Source organism: Empidonax traillii, unplaced genomic scaffold, assembly GCF_003031625.1.
Source record: "Empidonax traillii isolate 1590-97213 ecotype Southwest subspecies unplaced genomic scaffold, ASM303162v1 scaffold125:size1524877, whole genome shotgun sequence".
NCBI lineage: Eukaryota > Metazoa > Chordata > Aves > Passeriformes > Tyrannidae > Empidonax > Empidonax traillii.
In genome coordinates, this window is record NW_020955318.1 from 1,416,170 (window position 1) to 1,442,195 (window position 26,026).

General features: G+C 42.8%; 1 protein-coding gene across 4 annotated transcripts in view; it reads left to right on the forward strand.

Moving 5' to 3' along the window:
- The window catches only part of RBPJ (recombination signal binding protein for immunoglobulin kappa J region), a 149,342-nt gene that overhangs the window by 66,028 nt on the left and 57,288 nt on the right, over positions 1–26,026 (forward strand). The window contains exon 1 of one of the 4 annotated variants that reach the window (XM_027883369.1): positions 23,615–23,686. The exons of the other annotated variants lie outside the window; for them this stretch is intronic. Coding sequence (XP_027739170.1) covers positions 23,667–23,686 — 20 coding nt within the window. The 5' untranslated portion in view covers positions 23,615–23,666. Of the gene's footprint in view, positions 1–23,614; positions 23,687–26,026 lie in introns of those variants that run through there. 4 annotated transcript variants of the gene reach the window in all.

The following is a 26,026-nucleotide window of genomic DNA, read 5'->3' on the forward strand; positions in this document are numbered from 1 at the left end:
AGGTAAATTTTGGTTTGAGCTGGGGTTGCAAACTAACTGCTACAAAGATGGAGGCCAAAATAGAGCTAAAAACCAGAGCTTCTGAGGCTTAAGGAAGCTCTTGGCTCAAGTAGGATGCCAAATCTTCTCTGTCCTCAGGACAGCCTGGGCACTGGGCTGTTGTGGAACTGTGGGTTCTAGGACCATGGACTCCTAGACAGAAACCTCATAGCAATGCCACTGCAGCCCACCAAGAAGAGAGCACTTCAGCTTTGACAAATTTCATAGAATCACAGAATGGTTTGGGTTGGAAGGAATCCAACCCAATCATCAGTTAGTGAGTGCTAACTCACTGCTCTCAAGGTATGGAATTTCTTCCTAATACCTAAACTAAACCTACCCCTTTCAGTATAAAGTCCTATCACTTCATGTCCTTATAGAGAGTCCGCCTCCAGATTTCTTGTAAGACCCCTTTAGGTAATGGAAGGTGCTATGAGGTCTCCCTAGAGCCTTCTCTTCTCCAGACTGAACAGCTCGAACTCTCTCAGCCTGCCTTTGTAGGAGAGGTGCTCCAGCCCTTTGATGACCTTTATGGCATCTTCTGGACTTGCTCCAACAGGTCCATGTCCTTCTTGTGTCAGTGCCCCAGAACTTAACACAATATTCCAGGTGGGGTTTGACAAGAGCAGAGTAGAAAAATTAATAGAAAAATTCTCAAACTTTTTAAAGTAAAAATGACTAGCTGACCTCTGAACCAATTCTTCCCTCCTGGCCACGTTAAGAGGAAAATACAAATGCCTCAGACTGTATCACAGTTTCACAGAGTTAGTAAATGTGTCTCTAAAGTGCCAGGAAAGTAATTTGCTGTGATGCCATCAATCCTATGATTGTAACTCTACAAAATAGGATAAAACCCCTTCATACTCATCTTAATTATCTTGCTGTAGCCAAGACTGGGATTTTCTCTCTAATAACTGGGTCATAACACATTAACAACTATTTATACATCATGTGTCAGCTGGAAGTGAACTAGTAGAAGAACAACAGTGTAAGAACTTACCTGAACCAGAAACCACAATGGGTCATTTTGCCTTTGACGCTACTACGACTGTATTGAATTTTTTTTTCAATGTCATTCTTCAAAGGACGCAAATAAAGCAGGTCTGCACTTCACTGTGGGAACTGTATACAAGCTGAGAGCATTTGTACTCCTGAATCTAAAATGTGAAGTTGAAGCACAACATGTCTAGTTTTTTAAGACAATACAATTGTATCCTCACACTGAGACAATGAAATCTATATATCAAACACATTACAAAACATCACACTGAAATACAGATTACTATAAAGAGAAAACAGATCTTAAAACTGCATTCTTGTAGATCTTGGTTGAAGGCCAATACCCTTATCTCTGAAAGTAGCCAATACCAGTTTCTCTGAAGCTATAATACTCTGCTCCTTTTTATTTCCTACTCCTGTGAATAGGAGAAATTCTGCCCTCACCAAACTAGTGACCAGCCTGTGAAGCAGGACTGATGCTTCTAGAGTCTCTCCCCAGCTGGTAGTGTAGCAGTGGAAGCAGATGCAGACATTATAGAATGTAACATCCATCAGTTTATTGACTCATCTTTAATTCTTCAATGCAGTACATGAACAACTATGCAAACACTGCCCTGACTAACAGAACAAACAATCAGTAGGCAGGAGGAAGAGCTGAAGTTCACATGCAACCATAGTTCTTTATTTTTCTCTTTCCACAAGACACATTATTCACATGCAGCATGAACCCCACACTGTAGTCTCTCTCCCCCTTTCCCTACATGCCTAAAAAGCGGTGGGAAAATACTGTGACTGCTTAGTACTGATTACAGTACATTTTTGTGATAAAATGGTTTGTGGGACTATCAGGATGAACTCCAGCTGACTGCTTTCAGTTCAGCAATATTCCATATAGTCAGGAACTAACCCTTGAAGCATTTCCTTCTTTCCTTGAGCTTGGCAGTAAGAAACACTGGCTAGTTATCTGTGCAACTTGACTGCTTCTCTGTATTTCTTTAAAGCAAGACAAAGAGGCATTCAATAGGAATTTGCCTTTATTATATAGCTTCTACTTCTGTTTTTGCCATTACCACGTATCAGCTCTGTTTTGGTTCCCCAGCCAAGTTCTTTTCATATTTTCCAGATCATTTAAGTGCCTGCATCCAGTGCCTCAACAAGGTTTAATGAGTAAGCCAGTATTACTTTTTAAGCAAGCAATTAGTTTTGATTCACCTTTTCTCAGATCTGTAAGGGAAACAGTGAATTAAAGAAACTACGGGAAGGAGTTCTTGCTACCATTACCATGTGCTGTGCTGAGCCACAGCCTGTCTGACATTTGCACGAGTCATGAGTGTGAAATCAAGGTAGATGATGGATTTCTGTAAAATTATTAACAGTGCTGGTCCACTTCCACCCTTCTCCTGGATAGAAGTCAGACAGTTCTTGCAGAGGAGCTAAGTTCAAAAATAGTTCAAGTCAGCCTGCACCGGGGAACCATGATAACCTCAGCCAGAATTAGCTCATCCAACTTCTCCCTCTACTCCTAAACCTGTAAAAAGTTCACAGACAGGGGTATGTTTGGGACTCTGGAACCAATGACTGTTGCTGTCTGAAGCAGCTCAGACCAGGATTAGATCTTTTGGAAGAAGATTTGGGCACAGAAGTCCATTTATTTCAAGGTTGTTTTCTTTTCCACTTCTGTTGGTCTGGAATACCTCCAGATATGAAATTTCTGTACGCCAATGTCCTACCATTGTCAACCTTTAGCAGAAAACATCTTTGTCCTTCTCACAAGAAAAACACAGCAGAAGCTGATAGCTTCCACCAAGTTCTGACTGCATAGCATAATTTTTTTTATTTCCTTTTCAGCTGTGGTTTTCCTTGACATCTCAGCCTACAAGCATTACTTTGTTTTTCCTGTATCATTGACAACTTTTTATGCCTTGCATCGGTGCATAGGAGCATGTGACTTAACAGCCAGAATCTCTGACACGACCCTATGTCGTGTGACTTCCAAGTGTCCATAGAGGGCAGAGGGAAGGAGCGTATGCTGTAACCTATAGGCTACTTCAGCATCTCATAGGTGCTATTTGGTCTTCCCTTCTCTAGGGATGCCACAGTAAAACTGGGATGCTGACTTTAGTCTCCTCAATGTCTCATTTAGATGTCAAAAGCAGATAGCTTTTGTCACTTGTCTACATGAGTATAGAAAATAATCCTTCTGTTTTGGAATCTGATGCTGGATGTGAAGTGCATTTATCACTGCCCTACTTTCTCTGTAGCATTGCCTCTGCCATCATTGTGCTTCTGTTGACTAAGATGTCAGAAGAAACACTGATGCCAATAACACTGCATCTTCTCACACAGAATTTGTGCTAGACCTCTTTATTGCTGTGATTGCTTGCATTTGAACTTTTTTTTCTCTCTGGATCATGCTAGTATGAATGTCTAATATTTATGCTGATATTGAAGTTTACATTTTATTTTTGTTTATGTTATATCTTTTCAGGCAGAGATAATATTAAGGCTGTTATTTAAAAATGAGTCAGCATTTTCAAAAACTGCACTTTTGAGTCCCCAAATGTTTAACCCTATAAGAACAGCTTTGTATGGATAGTAAAGGACTCCCAAGGCTTGGGCCTGGACTAGCTGGGATTGTAGTACTTGAGATGGTAATGTAAGTTTGCAACTTTTATTTCACCCTGACAAAGTTTCCAGTATCACCTGGACATGTGGATGGGCACAGAATAGTTGATACAAGATAGATTTAAACACACTAACTTAGACGCTAATTGTACTTGCTTTGGTATCTATTCCCTCTAGTATTTTGTTTCAGAGAAACCATTAGCTCTTCTGACTTACCTGTCCACGGAACCATTCTGCCACAGGTGATTTTTAGATAAGGGAGCTGGAGTACCACCTTCCAGTGCTCGTACTTTTTAGCCCCATCAAGAGCTTGACTTGAAGGTGAAAAATATGACAAGGTCCCAGACTTTATCTTCTGCTTTTGGCATAGATTTCTATTTGTGTCACAGGTCCCTGACTTTACTATCATTAAAAGGCCTTTATCACACAGAACCATGATCACAGCTCCAAACAGCATTGCATATTTTAAACTTGTGTAAAACACGGTATCTTACCACACCTTGCATTTTTTGTCTGAAAGCATCTCCTGATGTTGCCTGCTTTGGTTGTAAGGACAGGAACCATTGCAAATCTTTCTCTGGACTAATTGTAACAGAGTAAAAAGAATAGTGCAGCAACTTTCTAGGAAGAATTTTTTTTTTCTTTTAAATGAAAACAAAGTCTATTGACTGGAAATGATCTAAATGTGATTCTAGCCACTGCCAGGTCTCTTGGCAGCGCAATCTGCCAGCTTTCCTTTCCTGTTTTTTTTTCCCTCTGATAACATATGTAAACAATCAGTAGTACACATCAGAAGGTTTTTCTTAGGCTTACGTAGGACCTGCAGCATAAAGCACACACACAATACGGGATGGCGAAATCTTCTCCATCAGACATAGGACTCACTCTGTCATAGGGCAAATTTGCATTTGCAGGACATAAAACAGCATGGAACTATTTGCAATTCGGGGAAACAGATGCTGAGGACAGGGTCAGATGACTGCAAGCTGCTGCCCAAGGCACAGCATGACATGGAAATTGCATGGTCCTGGCTTCTCACACCCATCCCATGGTTCATTCCCATTTGCCCCTCATAGGCTGACAGAGGCAGAGAGATCGTTATTGCAAAAGCCAGGGTTTTGGAGGGTATAATAAAGTCTTCATGTTTTTCCCATCCTGGTACATGAGGTCATTTAATAAAGTTTTCAGGGAGCTCTGAAGCTACTGACCACTTTTGAACTTTATGATGCACATTAGCATTTCTCACAGCTTTTGTTTGAGATTGCACACACACATCACCAGTATGGGCACCAGTATTTCTTCAGAGGGACTTATGAAATGAAAACTGAGGCTGTGATACAGTCAAATGAATCTCAGGGGGTTTGGGCTCTAAACTATTAAAAAAATTTTATGTATACTGCCAGGTAGGCCTCTCCCACCTTCTCTTTCCAAGTCCTCCATCAGCTCTTAATTTGGCTGAAGACCTTTAAATGTCTTCTTGCTTGCCAGACTATCTATTTGGAATAGGGACAGATATAAAAAGGCAGAAGAGACTAGAAATTACTGGTGAAAAGCAGAAATTTAAAAAGTTATAAAAATATAGGCAAAAGGACACCCCCAGTCTTTTTCCTCTGAAATGAAATCTCAGGAATTGGGGGACAGTAAAACTTCAGCTGAGTAACTAAGCCTCCTGCCTCGTAAACTCTGGCCTAGGAGACTCCAGGGTAGTCCTGGCACTTACCAGGTTTGATCACTGAAAGATTTCACTGGTTCTAGCCACTTGCCTTTTTTGTTTTCTCCACCAGTGTAAACAACATAGAGTTATTCTATCAGAGTCTCTTTAGAGACACTGATTTCATGAATATCCTTGATTTTAAAGGAAATGTGAATGATGATGGTAAATGAACCTGCGGTTCAAATAGCCAATCCTTCATTATCTTGAGCATTATATAAGCAGAAATGGACAACACCATTTTGACACTGTAGGAAGTTAATTAGTATTCCAGATAATTCTCACTGACTGAACTACTAAGCAGGAAAATATGTTGTATTATTAAATGTAATTTGCCAGAATATTTGAAACTGTGATGTTGGACAGAGAGCAAGATAAGTAGATGGCCGAGTGATACGCCAAAGTGATAAGTCATGGATAAAATGTACTGTCCCTGTACCAAGAAAATAATTATAAGTCATCCATTGCTTCATCCTCACAGCACCTCTGTATTGCAAACTAGAAAGCAGAGGTATAAAGAAGAGGCTTGAGCATCCAAAAGGACATGCAGTGTGTGTTCTTCTCACTACAGAGAGCTTTGAAAATAGACTCACTAGTTGTAGAGCACATGTACTTTGTAGTTGACTGCAGGCAGCAGTAGATATGATGTCCACATGGCCATGCTGCCCCGTGTTCAAGACCACTTTTCCTGGTCACTATATCTTGTCACAAATCGTAAAGCCAAGCCATCCACAAGTACAACTTTCTTCCTATTTTAAAACCTGTCAGGCAGTCAGATTTCTCCTGTTGTTCTTAATGGCCTGCTCTTCTCCAGAAGGTAAGAACAAGGAAAAGTCACTAAAAGCTGGGCTGGTTTTATTTAATTTCTTTAGACTGACTCATAGTCTCGAATTTCTTGTCCTTAGGGAAGATATAAGGAAATGATGTAATTCTTTTTTTGGCTTCTTTTCATGGTTTGGACTTTTTCTTTTGGCATAATTTGTATTGGACCTGTTTTTTAATTAATCTGTATGGATTGTGCTAAAGTAAAAGCCTGAGCTGCCTGTCTCTGTATACTCTGTATACTTGTAGTAGGGACGTAATGCTTGAGGATAAGAAGTATTTATCTCCATGAATTTACCAGGTGACCCATTAATAATTACTCAGGAGTCCTGCAAGCTTTCTTTAGAGATCAAACTTTTAAAAGCTGACCAAATTAAAATTTTAAAAGTCTGCTAAAATGTTAAATATATGTCTGTTTGAGAGATGCAGTTGTAATAATTCCTCCAGCTCTAGACTTGCCATAAATCTAGGGTGGAAGGGGAGATACTTTACATTTTTGTGTTTCATTAAAAGAAGGAAGTCACGAACACCTTGGAGATGAAGCTCCTAGTGTTTTTTCTGACTGAACTGAGACCTTATCTACCCCTATGGACCATTTGGAGTTCAGATTAAAAACTAAATCTAAAGCAATCTGCAGTGTCTGGTTATTGGGAAACTTCTGTTTCTGCAAAACTGAGGTGGAAAATGTTACAAAAGGATCTTCTTATCAGGAAACAAATACACTTGTGATGTTCTAGAACCAGAGCTAGAAAGGTAGATAAGGTGCTCAGAAGCAGAGGATGTCTAGGAAGTGGAGAATGTAGATTTGCATCCTCTTAGACTCAGAAAGAAGCTGAACATGACTGTGTCTGAAAGTTTCCTGAACTAAAATAACATTTCAAGGCACAAGTGAGAAACATTCTCGAAGCTGTTTTTAATTAGGGTGTGACATACCAGGAGTTTGGAGCCACAGCTGACTGACAGCATCATGACTCTCCGGGAAGCAGCATCTCCCAGCTCCCTGTGCAAGTCTCTCATCTGGGGATAGGAAAAGTACAGCTTGGGACACCATCCTCAAAATATTATTGACAGGAATCTGGACCAAACTGGATATTGCACAGAAGTGGATGGCAGCCTTTTACAAAGAGAAATCTTTCCTGCTTCTGCCGTGCACACCAAATACAGTCCTCAGGAGAACCCCAGTGTTGTTGCACCAGAGCTGATGTATGTCAGGTCTCGACAGCAGTAACCTGCAAACTGACAGACACAGCTCTGAATATGTACAAATGCACAACCACAGGTGCCAGGGGATCCTCCAGGTCAGAATAAGGAGGCTTCCGGTGAGCTCGGGCATGTCTGTGGCAGCAGAGTGCATTTGCTTGAATTTCCTGCAGTGCCCAGGGTTTCTGGTGCCACCACTCCCTTCCAGGCAGGTTGTGGGTATAATCTGTGATGGAAATATGGTGTTCTCTATTAAACTTACCTAGAAGCTAGATGAAGTTCTAACAGCACATACTAAGAGACATAATTGCTATTTTAAGTAACCAAATCCCTTTATGGATCAGACTCCAGCGGAAGAAATTCAGAGCATTAGCACAAAGCCACTGGAATACACTACTGAAGGAATTCTCTTTTTTAGCAGTCACATGCTTTTTACCATTCACTTTACATTCCCTTCTATTGGCTTACTGGAAACATGCATTTACTCAAAATGTGCCTGATCATTTGTTAAGAACAAATGTAAAAAACATATACACAAGAATTAACTGAAATTAGATTTTGTACTCATACCAGCAGCTGCACAAGAAACTTGCCTGAGCTCTGGCAATCCAGCTAAAAAACTGAAATTACACAAATGAATGTGACTAATCAAAATTAAAACATTCAGTGCAAAAAGTTAGCCAGTAGTAGTAGACAAAATTCAGAGCAGTACTTTAAGAGCAAAATAATGAATCACTGAAACAAATAAACTGTAAATCCAAAAGGCAAAGTGTTAGGTGTTGAACTCTTTCTTCTGCTCTTCAAAGCATTAATATTCCTTTGCTCAGGAGGGAAGCTTCTCATAGTAATGACTTGAAAAAAGCTGAAATGACGGACAAAATCAAAATTAGCATGCAGAACTTCTGACTTCTGATCTCATCATCAATACATCAATGGATATCTGCATTTCTAGTGTTACTTGTAATTGTCTCTGGTAGAGGGGAGTGAGAACAAATAAAAGTTAACTACTTTTTTCCAGGTTTGTACTGAATGCCTTTGGTTAGCTTTTTACTTGATATATGTGGAAGGAGAAGACAGAGGTGTCTTTTCATGGAGCTTTAGAATGCATTAACTTGCTTTTCAAGATAAACTATCAAAATAAATGAGTTGAAAAGAAAATGCTCTTTTTTGTTCAGATGCTGAAGCACATTTATGTGCTTAACTAATTGCTTAAAACTTAAGGGAAAAGAGAAGTCTAAGTGCAAGCTGAGATATAAAAGAGAAAGGTTGAGTCTAGCAGCAAAACCAAACTTTTAATATGGGTGAAGTTTTAAATATCAGTTGCTTAAAGACCCCAAGTATCTGTATTTCAGGTTAGCACATCTGTGTCCTTTTCTCTGCAGACTGCCCAAAGTTTGTCAGCTAGGGGAAGTGATCGGTATTGTGGGGTTTTTCAGCTGAGAAGAAAGGACTTATTAATTTATTTTAATATGCAATATTTAAATGAATGAATTTTCAAACCCATTGCTTTAAATGAAGCCTACACAATTTCAACTCTTTTTTCCTTCACTCTTTATGTATTCTCATGAAATCCTATGTTGAACAAGGCCTTCGCAGACAATCTCTTTTCCTGATTTGGCAAACCCATCACTTTCTCTTTTTTGAGAATTGAAGTAAAACTTCCTCAATTTACTATCTCATCTATTTCATCAGGCAGCTAGAAAACAGTTTTTCATATTGTTTTTGTGAGGACCAGAATTGGTATCACTTGATAAAATCTGCTCTTCTGAGTTACATGCAAAGTACACGTGTCAGGATTTCTCTGCTTACGTAATGATTCAGTCTAGCTTGTTTTGGTCTTTGCATCATTAAGCACTCAGAACTTACCAGGGGTTGTTGGATTTGCACACTAGAGAAAAATACTGTCTTCCCAAAGCCACAAGAATATATATGGTTGCCTATATATTAGCATTTTGGTTCAGAGCACCAACGCAGTTTTGCCCCAAATCCCACCCCCTGACCATTTCCGTTTCCTGCACATTGGCTCAGTTCACAGAGGAGTTTCAGTGCAAAAAGCATTCCCTCTGCAGGGAACTAACCCAGAAGCTCTGCTCAGTGCACATGAAATGCACTCCACCAGGGACATTAGGAGTCCAAAACAACCAGTGGGCCCTTGGGTTTGGGCAGCCTGCATGGTGAGAAGAGGCAATCCAAGGGATTGAGTTAAAGGTAGCCTGAAGTTGAAATCCTTGAAATGTTTATAGCAAACAAGCTGATTCTGAGCACTAACTACTTCAATATGGTGGTCTGTTTCTGTTAGGATGAATTACTCATTAATGTAGCCAACTCACGAGACAAACACAAAAAAGAAAAAACAAAATCACAAAAAGTATCAGACAGGTTTTTGCACAATATTTTGAGAGGTATCTCTACATGTTTGTTTATCATGACAGTAGTTCCTCTACATCCCTTGCTATCATCTCCTTCTATTACATAAAATGCAATGATAAGATTTTACAGATGAAGCAAGACACCTTTGCTTTAAATTAACTTATAGTCAGATGAAAACATTCTGAAATGGTAAATTTGAAAATACAGTACCAATTTAGATCCTCCATGTGTGAACTGAACAGAAGAAATAATAAAGGAAACAATATCTCAAACTAGTACACAATGGGGAATTTCTGATCAGACATGATGGTGGTCTCATTTTACAACTGCTAAAGCCTCTGTAGGTTCTTTCAAAATTATAACACATGGGAACTCACTAATAAAAATATCACAAGAAAATGAGTTCCATTCTACATTGCCTGCTATTCCTACAGAGAAATATAAATTGATCACTGATCTAAAAACTGGGGATTGTGTAGATTCCATGGATCATGCTCAAATTAAGTTTGGAGAAACAGATTATTTTTTCGATCTAAGCAGTAATTACTTTACAGGAATAATTTCTCAAGACTGAAAGTAACTGTCAGGTTAACAGAGCAAATGGAAGCATTTTATTTTAAACCTGAATGATAAATGAGAATTTTTAAAGAAGGCTTTATTAACTGCAAAACTTCTGTCATCAAGACAGGGGCCTTCCTTTGCTTAAAAAGAAAAACTCATTTAAGATGATGACAGCGGGGTGCTCAAAGGCAAATGCACATAAACTGAGCTTACCCATTTCCAACTTGGGCACACACAATTTACCCCCTTCTTATTTCCTGGCTGATATTGCCTCTTGAAACTAACAGCAGCATTTCTATTCTTCTGTCTCAATTTTTATGGTGCATTTCTCTGACCTTTCAGAATGCCCCAAGATTTCTCAGAAAATCTGTAGATGTCAGTGCTCTCTCCCGAGCAATATTCACTTTTGCATGTTACTTTGCTGAGTTATTCCAAGTAAGAGCAGGTATATGGAGTGAAACAGTTGGTGTTGAAGATCCTACTATGTTCACCCCATGTGTGTTTCAGGGGATTTTAATCTGAAGGAGCTCAAGCTGGACCTATGGACTAAAAGTCCATGAGCCATGTCGAGGACATTTAGGGAGCCCCTTTTAGTTTAGCTGTTTTGCAATTAAATCCGGTTCTCACATCCCCAGATCTCTCTTCATCCTGAACAAGCACCACAAGCGAGGACAGCTGGGAGATTAACATACCACAGGCACATCCCCTTGAGCTCTTGGTGCCCCTCTGGGATATCCTACCACACGACCAGGCAGACTGTGGTAAAGGAATAAAACCTAGCCATGCTGCTTTGCTCTGAGCCATCAGTGACACCCTGGTTTCCACTCTGTTATGCCTTCTCGTAGTCGATGCAATGAAATACAAGGGAAAGGAGAAAATGAGCCACTCCACGGCTGTTTCATTTGTGTTCTCTCCTGGTTGTTCTGAGCAGCAGTAAGACACACCATCCTCCTGCCTTCCAGGGCTCTTTAACTCTTTCTGCAGAGGATGGGGGTGTGAACTGTCTGTTCACAGCACCACATGGTCCCCAGTGAGGGACCTGGCATCTTCCAGTCACTCTGTACTTCATCACAGTATTTGGGAAAGCAGGGGACTGAAGTCAGCGTATCTGTATCTGAGATAGGCAGTGAGAGCAAACATTAGTAAAGTCTTACCTTGTTTTCTCTAGTCTTGCTATCACAACTATATTCATTGATAAAGCAGTGCAGACGTGTCAAATATGACAAGGATGATTTATTTTTATCGCCCCCTTTGCAGTGATTAACATATTTTTCTTTTGAGTTTTGTCTTTCTGCTTTCAGTTGCTCCCTCATTCCCATTTAACTCTCCTCCCTTCCTCTTTCTCCCCCCTTCTTGTTTTGTCTCCCTCAGGTTCTTTCATTGTCACATTGTGCTCCTTCAAATGCCGCACACATTTTGTCAATGGAGCCTCTGTAGTGGCTGGAAACTGAGAAGACCCTGTACTGCTGCTTGCCAGGCAGCGGGGGACCAGGGTTTTCTCAGTTTCCAGCTGCTTTTGAAGCAGCACTGATTGGTTTCTCTCGCTGCTGCAGAAAAGGCTGGCACACAGGAGCAACAAATTCAGCATGTCCTTCTGGCCTGTTTTCAATAGATCCGCAAGTGCCAGAACAGAGTTGGGGAGCAATTCGATCTGTCTGCTCAGCCATCCCTCTTTCTATTTACTGAAGCAACAGCCTCTCCCTTTGCCTTTCTACCAGTTTTTCCTTAACTTCTGTGATTTGTCTCTCTGTCACATCTCTTTCCAACCCACTACGCAATCTTAGTCAGAGCTTCTGTAGGACCTTAAAGATGACATTTTTCTCTTGTGCTACTTTTGCATTGGTACTTAAGTTGAGCAAGCATAGTTCTGTTGTTCCGTGAGATTCTACTCGGTCACTAATTCAGTGCAATGGCTTAAAATGTGCAAGTAAAACAGACTAATATCAGCAAATAAGGCACAAAAGTTTCCTGAGTTTATTAGGGCAAGACAACCCTTCCAATTATCCTTTCAGAGGATTTCTATAACAACAAAAAGTAACACTGTAAACAATGGGAACATATTTAAATATTAAAAGCTTTTTCTCCCTCGTGAAGTTATAAGCATCTCCAATGTGTTTGGTGAAGCTCCAGTATCATGTTTAGGAAATACCACTGCAAAGACTTCTTTGATCAGGCAAACTCAAGGGGCTAAAATACAATGCTGTAAATGGATAGAGCAAGCAGTGAGAAGGGATGGAGGACAAAAGCAACACAAGTCCACAATAACCGTATGTATGCCCTAGGCCAGCTGTAAATCACTAAAACATTGCTTTTGTAAAAATACATAATTGTATTTTAAGAATCCTTTATTTCCTAATGGTCATTTATTTGGCCATTAGGCATTAGAAACTGGCAGATGTTACTGCAAATCCAATTCAGAGGACAGATTTGGAACAAGACGGTTAGTAGATTTGAAAATGAGTTTAAGGCAGATATGTTAAGAAACGGTATGTAAGTGGTCTGGGGGTAAAAATCAGGCCAAGGCTCCACCAGGCAGTAAATCCAAAGTTACAGCAGTTAATCCCGGATCAAAAACGTCACTGTCTCTTGATGCAATGTGCTCAACTTGTACAGCTTAAGGTTAAGGTAAAAGATTAAATTTTTTCAAAAAGGCCAAACCTTCCCTCTGTGCACTTTGAGTTTGATCAAATAAAACTTTTTTCTCCCATAGTTGTCATTGATGCAACATAGAGAATAAAGCTGGCATAAACAGCCATTATGTGCATGTATTACGTGTGCTATGTGATTCAACATACTCTTCACTGCCTGATCTGGACTGAATTTTTGTTGCCCAGAGATCTGGTAACTTGCAGAACTGGTCTTTATAAAAATATATCTACAGCCTCAGACATAAAGGGTGATGTTGATGAAACAAAAGAGGCAATATAAAAAGTAAAACTGTTGTTCTGGGCTAGATTTTCCCAACAGCTCATCTCCCACTGAAGTACTTAAATGAAAAAGCTTCCAGTGCAGCCCCTAAATGCTGTGGGGTTTCAAAGTTAGACTCTTAAGCCGTATGCATGGATACCCACGTATCCACGTAGCCATAAACTGGATACCCACTGGGCTGGACACTGTATATATTTGCTTCATCTAGGCAATTAGGAAAAATACGCTGAACTCTTTTGTCCACACAATGACAGAATTAAAAATGGAAGATAATAATACGGTTTATCCAGGGCAGAATTTAAATGTGCCACAATATGATTGAAGAGGATGGAGTATTCCACCAACAAGAGCATGGTTCAGAGGGAACATGCCATAGAATGAGAATACCAACACAGTTGTTCAATTGCTCATTAAAACCTTTATTTTTATCAGAGAAGTTATTTTATTAGGCAGAATGTATCTATCCTTGCATTTACATTTATTAGTAAACCTGTAAAATATCTCCTGAACACGGATGAACTTTTTGTTTCAAACTCAGATCCACAGGACCAGACTGTAAAAAAAATTCCTTCTTTTAGTTCTGACCTGGTGCTCAAAGGCTGCCTAGCTGCAGTACAAACCTGTGTAGTTCAACTCCATAATGAATGGCTCAGGGTAAGTGTCCTCCAAGTACCAATATGTAACTGAGCCTGGTGAGGTTTTCCAAGCAAACAGGCAAAGGCTGCTCTGCATGCCCCCGCAGGCTCCAGAACCAGCTCTGCGGCTCCAGCAGCTGCGGTGTCCTGGTGCCAGTGAGGCCAGGGAGGTGGAGTCTGGAAGACATGTGCGTGCAACTACCTAGGAGGTCTCCTCTTCCTTATCATGTTTCAGGCAAATCATCTGAGAAGGCTGTCAAACCTTACATGGACCGGAGAGGTTTTATGCAAAAATGAGTAGTGCTTAGTAAAAAGCAACTGAGGATAGGACCTAACAAGACTGTGTTTACTTGTGCCAAAACCACTAATCATCAGATGAAATGTCAAAGATTATGTATGTGGTAGTGCTGTGACAGACACCGTAGCTATGTGAGGCAGGGACAACAGCAGTCCTTCATGTGTTTTTGCTAGTACAGTACAGTTTCCAGCTATTTGGCAATGAGCCTCACTTAAGAAATGTTCTGGGTCCAGCTCCACCTGCCCTTTTCATAGCTTTCCAGGGCTGCTGCCTATTTCTCTCACCCCATGCTGGCACTGCTGCTTGTTTTAACAGTGCTGATGCTGAGACCAAACTAATAAACTCAGCTGAATACTGCTGAGTTTGTCCCAAGCAATGCAGATGCCTCTGGACTGAGCTCCATTGCTCCCCTACTTCCATATTTATGCAGCACTGAAACACTGGACTTAGCCCTGCACCAAGCCAGCCAGCCCAGATCAAAAAGAAGGATTGTGCTTTACTTCTATGCCTTAATGAACTGGCAGGAAACCCACATCCAGTTCTAGGCACCAAGGACGTCGCCCCTGTGCACATATGTTCAGCCAAGGGTGCAGGACAGCACTAAGTGAATGGTTTGCAACATCCTGCAGTAGCACCCGGTGTTGAAGCAGCCGTTTTTAGCAGGAGAAATGAATTACTCAGTAGTGGTTGTTCAGGCTGAAGAGATGCTAAACTGCTCATTTGGTTTCAGCATCACAGTGACACAGTTGTACTCATCCGTTTTCCAGGAACTGTTCAGTTTACGTCAGTCAGGGCTCTCCACACCTCGCTCCAGCACATGGCATAAGCCCCAGAAAAAGAGATCTGCATGGACAAGCCGGGGTAAGCAGCAGAGATCATCCTGCTGCTGTTACAGGATAGCATACCCAAGTTTTCATGATTTATCGTCAAAACTTTTCCCATTTAACTATCTTCTAGGGAGGACTTTGACAACAGGAAAAGAGGAAACACAGAGACCCAGGCACCCTTTCAGCGATGCTGCGTCAATTACAAACACAATGATCACTAGGTCTGGACTTATTGGTGACAGTTTTTCTTCCCCTCAATTTGTGTTACAGCCTGAAATCACAAAGCTGTGATCCCCGAGAACCTCCTTTGTAATGCATATCAACTTTCGTTGTGCCCCTTTGTTCCCAATGTGACGGAGCATTGTGGTGCCTGTGTCCAGGGAGCAGGTTCGCTTTATTGTTCTTGTAAATATGTACTGCTGGGAGCAGCTCCGTGGAAGGCATTGAGTTTGTGCATGACTGACGCCGACCCGGACAACTGCTCTGACCCCCAGCAGATGGTGGTGCAGGGACTGCAATGATCTGGAAGTAATAGCATGTGCCATTTCTTTTTGTTTGGAACAGACAGCCAGACCCTGCGTTTCCCTCCCCTGCGCAGCAACAGCTGTATATACAGTACGGGCTGGCCAACCCCTAACTGTCACTCCAGTCTTCCTCCCCTGCCATTAATCAGGAAACCTTGGGCGCTGAGACTTCATTGAGATTAAACACTATATGAACACCACATGGCTCTTTCCAGTGTTAATAAATTTGCAGGCCTTGGGGCATAGATCAGTTGCTCTCCCAGAGAAAAGTGAGTAAAAGTTAAAAATATCTACCACCCCCGATATTAGACTTAAGTAGTGGTGGATTTGCTGGTTTTTAACCTCTGCACAGAAAAAGCCAGGGTACAGAAGTCGGTATTAACTAAGAATTTTAACTTTTAGACTACAAACAGTTGGTTTAATAAATTTTACTTGTCACTTGTATTTATCAGGGACCAAAACAAGTGTTTGTTTCAAAAGGAAGGTATAAAATGGGTAAAAATCCACAAGTGATGTTTTCTCCAAGGCCACAGGAGATTTATTGCTTCAGAATGATAGCAGAGCAGTTTGCATTCGATTTTGTAAGTAAGAAGCCAGGTTTTTTTATAATTCATTGTATATGAGGTGTGTCATTAGAGGTCAAAAATGACAAATTATAGTGTATTGGAGTTAATAATCATCCACTGCGTGTCTGGCCTGTGTTACCAGTCGCCATAAAATTGTCCTGACGGTCCAGAAGGGAAGTTCCTTAGGATGGATGGAATAGCTGCTCTGTGCCCCTCCCCTCCCAGCCCTGGATGAGACGGCTGTCAAAGAAAGGGGCTGAAAACCAGCTGCACTCTAAACATTGTATTTCTGCTACCATAATGCTTCTGCAAGGCTTTCAGCTGGCAGGTCAAAGAACGGCAGACTTGCAGTCCTCGAAATGAGGAACAAAGGTAGGGTAGGAGTAATGGCAAGGAAATGCTTTAGACTTTTTCCTCACTCTATAACAGCATTAACACCTCTTGAGAATTTCACACACAAGACCCCCAACCTGAAAGTCCACGTTCGAGCTGTCAGACCATTCCTTTGTGATAGCAAACACCTTTATGTTGTTTAATTCAGAGCAATCTCTCTCCTTCTGTGCAGTTTGTATTATGTTGTTTAATTCTGTGCAATCTCTCTCCTTCTGGGTTTGTCCCTCTAAAACTCCCCACAATAATGAAATTTTCCTGGGGTGAACCGAAGTCTCCCAGGTCACAGCATCATGACATTGTATTAGGTTACAGTCAGCCTTCCTTGCTGGGCTGATGGCTGAGATGCATATGTCTCATTATCTTTCATTTAGAAATTTCATCCTAAACTTAAGAAATGACCTTGTAAAGTTTGCTGAGACCAGCTTCAGTTTTGGGAAGTCCCCATCTTCTGAAGAAAAAAGCAATGAAAGGAAATCCCTGTTCACCTCCAATGCAAAACTAACTTCTGTTCATCCCCCATCAGGGTTGGCCAAGGGAAAAGTGTCTGAATTTTTCCTTGTATAATTTTTAATGAAAATTATTGTTCGGTCTGAATTCCTTCCAGACTTTCCTGATCTTGCTTCTGGCTGTACTACCTTAAACAACAAACACTTAAACAGAAGTAGCTTTACTTTCTTGACTAATCCCATTAGCTTTAATGAGTCTAATCGCACTAGTAAAATTATGCATGTGCTTAGCTCTTGGCAAGGTCAGTGCCAGTAATGAGCAGAAAAACAAACTGATAATGAAGCCATGAGTAATAAGTATGTCTGGATATCTGCATTTCTAGAAAAAGATATAGCTGTCTGGAACACTAAAAATGAAATACTGCTTGTTATGATTAAAGAAGAGAGAGTGAATTCTGAACCAAGACTGCCAACAAACAAAATTATAGAGAAATTCTTTAATTAGTTATCACCCATGACATGTCTTCAGTTACCTCCATAACAGCTATAAGCTCATTACCTTAGTTATGACTTATCAGTTCTTCCATTCATTAATACGAAGCTCATCAATATGATACCCAAGAACTAATGAACTTTAGCATTAAAAGGTCACATGCAATCCCCTGAAAACTAAAAATTCAAGAGGTATCAGCCACCCTGGATCTGAGCACTGAAATATTCTCACGCAATTTTTATGGAATTTATTTTCAATAACTGCTGCCAGAAATATTCTGTCTTTTTTCAGGTTAAGGATTATGGAAAATGGTCTGCAGAACAGCAGAGGTTCAAAATGAGAGTAGTATGAAAATTAGACTAAGTCCACAACAATTAGAATTTGTGCAAATGTTCTTGACAAAAGAAATAATCCAAATACATATCAACATGGCAGTATGACAAGATAATTATTTTTTAGGATTATGTGTTCTTTGACCATGTCTTTAGACTATGTTAAAGCATCTTCGGTTTCAGGAATGTATAACTTCCTCAATGTTTTAAGTAAAGAAACAGCCCCAAAACAAGTATTATCTTCATAGCCTGAGGCCATGGACAGTCTGAAGCCCCTAAACACACAACATTAGTTTAATTTCTTTGTGCAGGACCAGCACGAGGCTTAACCATCACTAAATTCTCCAAATCACATATATGTCGTACCTAGCTTTATACTCCTTGTGAAGGATTTAATTTCCTGACTCCTCTCTCTAGCCAAAGTGAGAATTCCTGTGTGCTTGTATTTGTATTTAGAATTACAGGTTAAGGATTTCTGTCCACATTCCGTCCCATTTGACATGTGGTTGTGACTGGGCCAAAGACTTTTCTAGTACACAGTAAAATGGGACGGTTTATAATGGCAGATGGGTTTCTAGTGGTAGTTTTATCAAGATGTTATGTGCAGTTTGTGGTTTTCTTTTAGAGTAGGATGATGAGTTGGCTTTTTATACCTTACTATAGTTAGTCTGAAATTCCCTTAAGTACTGTTCTGTTACACTATTCCCTCAGGTAGGAAAAATGTGTATAATCAAGAGTGTGGGTTTCTCTCGTGTTTTGTTGAACCAAATGAGTTTTCATTCTTTGTGTTTTCCAAAAACACATTTTACTTACAGCTGAGGTGAAGCATGTCAGCATACATTTTCTCAAAGTGCCTCATGAATGGGAGAGCAGGCTAGTTGAAAAGATCAACTCTAATTCAGTCACCAAATTATAGTCTTGGGTGTGAGTGTGCCTCTGGCAGCGTACATGGCAAACTAATATACATCAGGAAAACAACAAAACTGCAACAGCACCTCTGGTTAAAATGCTGTTCTCCACAAAGACATCTGTTTCCATATTGATTCAGAACTGTAGCACTGCAAATTCAGTTTGTACTTATATATGAATAAAATCAATAAAACACCTGGAGCCATATCATAATCTTTAAATCTTCCTTTTACTTTGTTAATTATTTGTGGCAATTCACAGTCTCATCAACTAGTTCAATCTTTCCTCTCTTCTTGATTTCTGCAGGATGCAACTAACTTCCTTTGGTGTCTTCTGCTCACAGTTAGTCCTACAGGGAGCAGACAGACTGAAAAGGCACTGTATCTTCTCTATGTTCTGGAAGCATGGAGATTTTTAGAGTTTATCGTGCTGCACTCCTTGTAACTATTGACTCTGTAACCCTCCATAGTAAGGTTTAATCTTAGAACTGGTTTGGTGGGTGCACACACTAGCCATGGCAGAAGGTGAAGGTAGCACGGGAGTCAGGCTCTCAGCAGGACCAAGGAGGGCCTGGGGAATTCCCCTCTGCCAGTGCCTGTGGCTGTGAATGCCAGGGGGCAGGGGCTTGGCGGTACTTGGTGTGTGGTTGGCAACCTCTGCCAGCCCCCAGGACATTTTACCCTCCAGACCATTCAGTGAAGTCTGATGGTGCCTGCAGGGGCACCCTGAGAGTGTGGAGGCTGATGGCACCAGCCACCACTGCAGAGGGCTGCGTGTAGAGAGCTGGGCTAAGGGAGTAACACAGTGTTACGTGAGTGTCACTTTAGATGCCTGATGAACAGGCACCATGTGCACGAGTGGAGGAGCACTGCTGCATAAGAGAGGTTCAGAGATGGGCTCTTTGAAGAGCCCAGTAAAACTAAGGAGCAATGCAGGATAGCTTACATGCAGATAGACAAGAAATTTCACCCAATGGAAAATAAGTGAAGGTACTTTTCTGGGGTAGGGTGAGGAGTAAAATCTAATACAATGCAAAATGTCTTGACAGGGTGTTCTATAAAAGTATTTTAAAATAAAACTTCTTCTGCAAAGCAGTCATCAAGCTGTTCACACTGTTAACCTACATAACCACATGATGTTATTACTGTTAACCTCATCTTCCCTCCCCCTCTTCCTTCCTATTGTTTGCTATACTCCTTGCATCATCTTACACTATAAGAACACTCTCAGAAGGTACTGTACTTGCTTTCAAGGCAATACCACAGTGAGCCCCAAACGCAACTGCAGCCTTTGGGTACTCCCACACTTGTACCTGAGCCTGCAATAAGATGCAGATTCAGATTTTTTGTTGCTCTACCATTCTCTCTGATATTATGACACATGAGCAAAAACTATTTAACAGCACTCCTGCTGTAGACTGCTAACTAGCCTACTCATTCTCCCTGTCAGGGACCCTCAAGACAACATTTCAAATTCTCTGAGCAATGATGAACATAATTTCAAACAGCAGAGGCACTTCTGGCATCAAGCTGATTAACAGCTTAAGCAATAACTTTAGTTGGCATATGCAGCCAAGTTCAGATCTAAGAGATGTTCTGTGGGCAACTGCCTGTTTATTTTCTTTCCCAGACACGCAGCTGAACCACACTGTACATCCTGTGCTTATGAAATTCCAGCATGGTTGTATCCCAGTACCCACCACTAGAATGTGTGATTTATACCACCAGATACAAACACCTCAAGATAAACCTGCTGCTTATAATGAAGATCCAGACAACTGTGGTTCTACTACCTACAATGCTTTTTAAGGTCACTAGATTTTAGAATAGCTGAGATTTTGTAAGACACACTGTGACCTTTTTTTTTTATAAGACAGGTCGATCTGAGAATGGGATTCTTGTAACCTTGCCCATCTCTTACATACTTTTGCTAAGCACGTTAGAGACATGGGATTGCTTCTACATAAAAGGATGCAGGTCTGCTGTTTTCTCATCTTTCTCCAAGCCAGTGTGGCAAGAGGCATTCACCAAATGAGAAGAGTATTAGCTAGTGCTGTGCCCAAAGGAATGAGCTTAGGGTAAGCCTAGAGCCAGGGCTGAGCTGAAAAAAGTTTGGTCAGGATTGGCCAAACAAGCTGCTGAAATCTTCAGCCCAGTCATCACAGCTTGCATCCAGTGCTCCCTGCTCCTGCCTGCCCTTCTCCAAAGCTGGGCTGCTTGAGCACTGCTGGCCAGCAGCTTCTGCAGTACCACTGATGGGACAAAACTCCAGGCCAAAAGACCTCCTCCCCATCCACATAGAGGGCCTGATCCCTAATGACTCTGTGGGTTCTTGCTAGGCTCTCTTTTCTCCTCTTTCCACATAAAGCAAGATTCTGAGAGGAGTGGAGAACCATATGGATTCCCAAGTGAAGCTACTGGCATAAACTTAGCATTGGCTAAGTGGCTCTGTCCACATCTGCATGCACTGGTGAATCCAAAGACACTGGAGGTTGTCCTGTCCTTCAACTGAGTAAAATGGATTTCCTGCTTTAAGACCTTTACATTTTTGAAGGTGCCTCATGATTCTGAGCACCTAGCTGGGGTCACCTGGCAGAGCTTCTGCTTGGAAGACAAGTGAGGCATGGAAACCAAGCCCTTCAAAGGCACCTCCAAACTGTGCTTCTCCAAACTATCTGTGAAATGACGGGCCTGATTCAGAACCCTTCCACCAGCCTTGGCTGCGCTTAAGTCAAAAAGTCAAACTACTGATTTGCACAGTAAACACAAAATTTTAACTGGTGCAAACTTTGTATTTAAATTTGTTCTTCTAACTCAGCTCTGGAAGTGCTTATACTCATAACAGGCCAGAAAGTGAGGTCTTGTTCCCTGAGGTACTAATGCTTTCAGTTTTCAATAAAGTCAATAGGAATTGCTCACACTCTATGTGAAATACGAACTTTTAGCAGCAAGAAGAAAATTCAATGCATAAACAATATTAAAAAACCCTCTGTGGCTTACTACCTTTTCTTCCACCAGCTACTCACATTAAGTTCAGCCATTGTTTTGGATTTTAATAGTATTCCTGGCCTTTTGAAATGCAGATTGTCTATAATTAAAAAAAAAAAATAAAAATCAATGGTTGGTGGTTTCATAATGTACTGCTGTCAATGATTGCTGTCAATGATGGAAAGGACAGTTTCTATAATTATTAATTCTCTGAAATAATATACCTGCTCCAGTGCCCAGTTAATCTGGTTATTAATCAAAGTGCCTTCTTTGTAAACTGTTAAAAGTCTAGACACTGCAGATTATTGTGTGCTGCATTTTCAGCTTTTGCAGTTTGATTCAAAACACACTAAAAGAGGGGCCCCATAAAATGACCATCTAGAGACAGTGCATGGCAAATATCCAGAAACTACTCTTAATGGAATGGAGTTAGCATGAGCTGAGATCATTCTTTAGCCTTGGGAGACAAAGAAAAAAAGAGAGAGAGATGTTTTTAGAAAGAGATTTCCAAAGGGATTATGAGTTGCTCTTTGAAAACAATACAGAGGATTTCCAGTATGCATTATGCTTTTGCCGAGAACTGTGCCTACAAGGAACGCAATCAAAGTTCTCTCGCACCTCACGGGGAGGGGGAAATCATGATGGGGAAAGTCCCTTAATGACAGGAGACAATAGTTGTTTGTGCAGGGAGTAGAGTTACAGCAAACTTTGTCACCAGTCTTTTAAAATATGATTTTACTCATCTGAGACATTATTCATAGAATTAGTATTAGCCGTAGAAAGAGGGAGAGAAACTCAAAACGGTATTTACAGGATTAACAAAATATAATCCTTTTCCATAATTTGGGAGACAGCTGAGGTGCAGAGCTGAAGCAATAAAAGTGGTTATGGCCTTTGCAATCTCAGCAATCTTTATATCAATGTGATATTTATGCCTGAAGTTCGACTGACATGGTGTACTAAAGACATGGGAGGAGGTTGAACGGACAAGATTCTTGACGTAAAAGGATTAATTTTCAAACACGGTCTCCTAACGGACAATCAGACCCCGTTCCCTCCCCCCGAAGCGGTAATGTTGAATGAATCCAAAATTAGGGTCTTCTTTTTGTGCCACGTCCAAATGCGGGCGCAGCCCGGCAGCTTCCCGTCCCCTCTGGCACCGCGGGCCCGCTGTGCTGGCCGGGCTTCTGGCACACGCCACTGCTCCTGTTTGCTGAGCAAACGCATCTTACGCACTTCGACTGCAGATAAAAACAATATTATGAAACCGGGCTTTCAATGCAAACCCGACTCCTGAAACAAGCGATGTTGACATTCCTCCGTGAGAAACGTGACAGACCTTTCTAGCGGCTGTGCCTCCAAACCCCGGCCTCCCGCTGCTGAGTTCTGTTTCACCATTTGGCAAAAACCGATGTCGTTTCGCGTCGCCCAGTTTCCCATCCCCGCGTGGCAGGGTCCCTGATCCCGATCCCTGACCCCGATCCCTGACCCCGATCCCTGACCCCGATCCCTGACCCCGATCCTTTCACTCGTGTCCCCAGGCCGCCCATGTGCCGGGGCCCCAGACAGCACGAGGCGGGCGCTCCCACGCCTGCGTCCCGCGGGGGTGCTGCGGGAGGGGAAGGCCGTGTCTGCAGGTTGCTCCCCCTGCGCTGCAGCCGCCCCGCCCCCCCCCCCCCCCGTGCCCCGAATGGTTCCTCCCCCCCGAGGCCCCTCCCTCGAGCGGGGCCGGGGGAATCCCTCGGCTTCCCCCGTCTCGCGCTCCGCTCTCGCGAGACCTTCGGCCGCTGCGCGCCGTGCCCGGCGGGTCTCGCGAGAGCGGCGTGGTTCCCACGGCCGGGCTGTTGTGTCTGAGGGAGCGGCCCCGCCCATCGGTGCGCGGCGCGCACCGCCCCCCCCCCCGCCCCGCGCGTGTCTCGCGGGTCCGCGCACGCGCGGTGCACGGCGCGGGGAGGGGGGCGCTCTCGCGAGAGTAGGAGTTTTGGCGAGAGTTTGTGGAAGATGGCGCCTGTTGTGACAGGGTGAGTGCGGGGCGATCGCGGCGCCCGCCCGAGCCGGCGCCGCCGGGGCCAACGCGCCGCGCACGCCGCCCGACCGGGCCCTCCCCGGGACCGCCAGCCGCAGGCACGGCGCGCTGCCCTCCGCACGGCCCGCGGGCCGACCCCGCCGCTCCGCGGGGCTGGGGTCCCACCGGGTGGGCGCACGGAGGAGGCGCCCCGGTCCGGGCCGGCAGCGGTCGCGCTCTCCGGCCGGCCCGCGGCGCGGGGGGCACGGCGCGGCCGGGCTCTCCCTCTACTCCCCGGCGCGGACACGCCGGTCGGGACTCCGTGCAGGGTCAATGCTCATCCCGGCTGCTCCGGAGCGGGTCCCGCTCCGGGGGCTCCCAGGGGAGCGGTGGAGCCCGGTGGGGAGGGGACGCGGGGCTGGCACGGGCTGCTCCCCCTTCTCGGTCGCCCCGGCTCGTCCCGCCGCGGGAGGAGGTCCCCCGGGCTCCCCCGGCCGCGCACCGGGAGCGCTCGCACAAAGGCTTTCGCTGCTGCGGGGGAAGTTGAGCGCGGTGTCCCCGCGGTGCCCCCGCGCCCCCCGCACACGGGCCGGGCCCGGCGCTGTCACCCCGCGGCAGAGCGCTCCTGAGCGCTTCCGAGCGCTCCCGGCCGCGCCGAGCGCGGGCGGGCTTTGCCCCTGCTAGCAGGACACCCCTTCACTCGGGCTGGGAGACCGAGGTTCCCTTTCGCTGTTCCCTGCACACCATTCCGGGGCTTTGTTGAGTTTTAGCTGCTTTCCTCCAAGTCCTGCGGTGCAGGGAAGGGTGGCAGCGTCCCTACCCCACGAAGCTACACTGGATCATAATGAATGGTAGTCGCCGTCCCTTTCAGCCACAGTGGGTAATACTTAATCATGGCTAGCCAGCTGCAGCGTGTGTCACTGTAATAAGTGACACCCTTTTAGCCACCTACAGCTGATGAATAATAACAGGTCCAGTGCTGGTATACGGTGTGCAATCACACATGCGGCGTTGCATTGCACGTTGCCATCCTCGCCGCATCTTGATTGCTGCTGCTTGTTGTAAGTGCCGTGTTCCTTAATTTTGGACTACACTGAGCACGTGACCTCCCTCTATGTGTTGAGGGAAGGGACAGTCAGGAGAAGAACAAGCTGTTTCTATACTCAACCTGTTTGTTCCGAATGAAATTCTGACTGGTGAAAGTACTGCTGTGTCTTTCTGAAACGTGGACCTTATTTTAAGATTTCACAGTGTGTCTGTGACCTTCTGTCTTCCCTGTGGGATTACATTGTCTACAGCATTGGCTCTGTGGTTAGAGAGCAACAGCCTGCTTGGGGGTGGGGTGGAGTTGGTGGTTGATGCTTTTGTTCTCATGTAGAAGGTAGCATTATGGTATTTTGTTGTTTTGTTTGGCTGCAGTAGTGTTTCCAATTCCTCACTCTTGTTTTTCGAAAAATAAATCGCAGGTTTTGCTTGATTTCTCTCCTCATAGAGGCATCTTGCTGCTCATATATGTTTTCCCAGTTAAATGTTCTTTAGGGAAGCTTGTCTTGTTTGCTGTGATTCCTGGAGTGCACTATTTTAGAGGTTAGAGTTGAAAAAAAGGAACAAATGGTTTTAAAGTTTGCTATAACTATTAGCCTGCGCTCCAGTTAGCAATTAAGGTTTTCCACGTTTCTGTTAGTTTACTCATCCGAATATTTGGGCTCCATTTCCTTTTGTTAAGTGATTACTACAGGTTTGTCAGTGTTGTCATGTTTGTGACATTATTTTTATCCTTCTCAGACATCTGTTAAAATGTTGACAGAAACAACTGTAGATTATTTATTTTTTAAAAGAAATCAATGATCAAATAATTGGAGCTGTAGGAAAAATAACATTTTAACAGGAGTGAAAAAGTGTGTGCAGGTTAGGATTTTAATGCTAAATTTATTGTTCAAAACCTGTAACTTGAATAATAATTCTCTGGAAAAGTAATCTTGTTTTCTTATTATTAAATACTTTAGGACTGGTAAAATGAAATCTGTTGACTTTTGTTAATGTTTTAGATAGCATTCAGAAACTTGAGGTATTTTTTTTTTTTATTACATGACCTGTTTTTAGAGTACATTTCCATTGCAGAGTTTTCTGTGTGTATTATGATTAAAAATTGATGATACTCCCGCAGCTGATTTTTTTTTTTTTTTTTCCAAAATAGTCAGTACAGTCCAGTTTCTTTCTGGACTGTTCTTTACTTGCACAGGGGGGAAAAAAGTGCTTGAAATTAAAAAGCAGTAACTGAAGAATGTAGTGTGCAAATCCTACATTGTGTTTGAATGGGCAGCTAGGGGTTCCTAGGGGTGCTCAAACCTGAGGT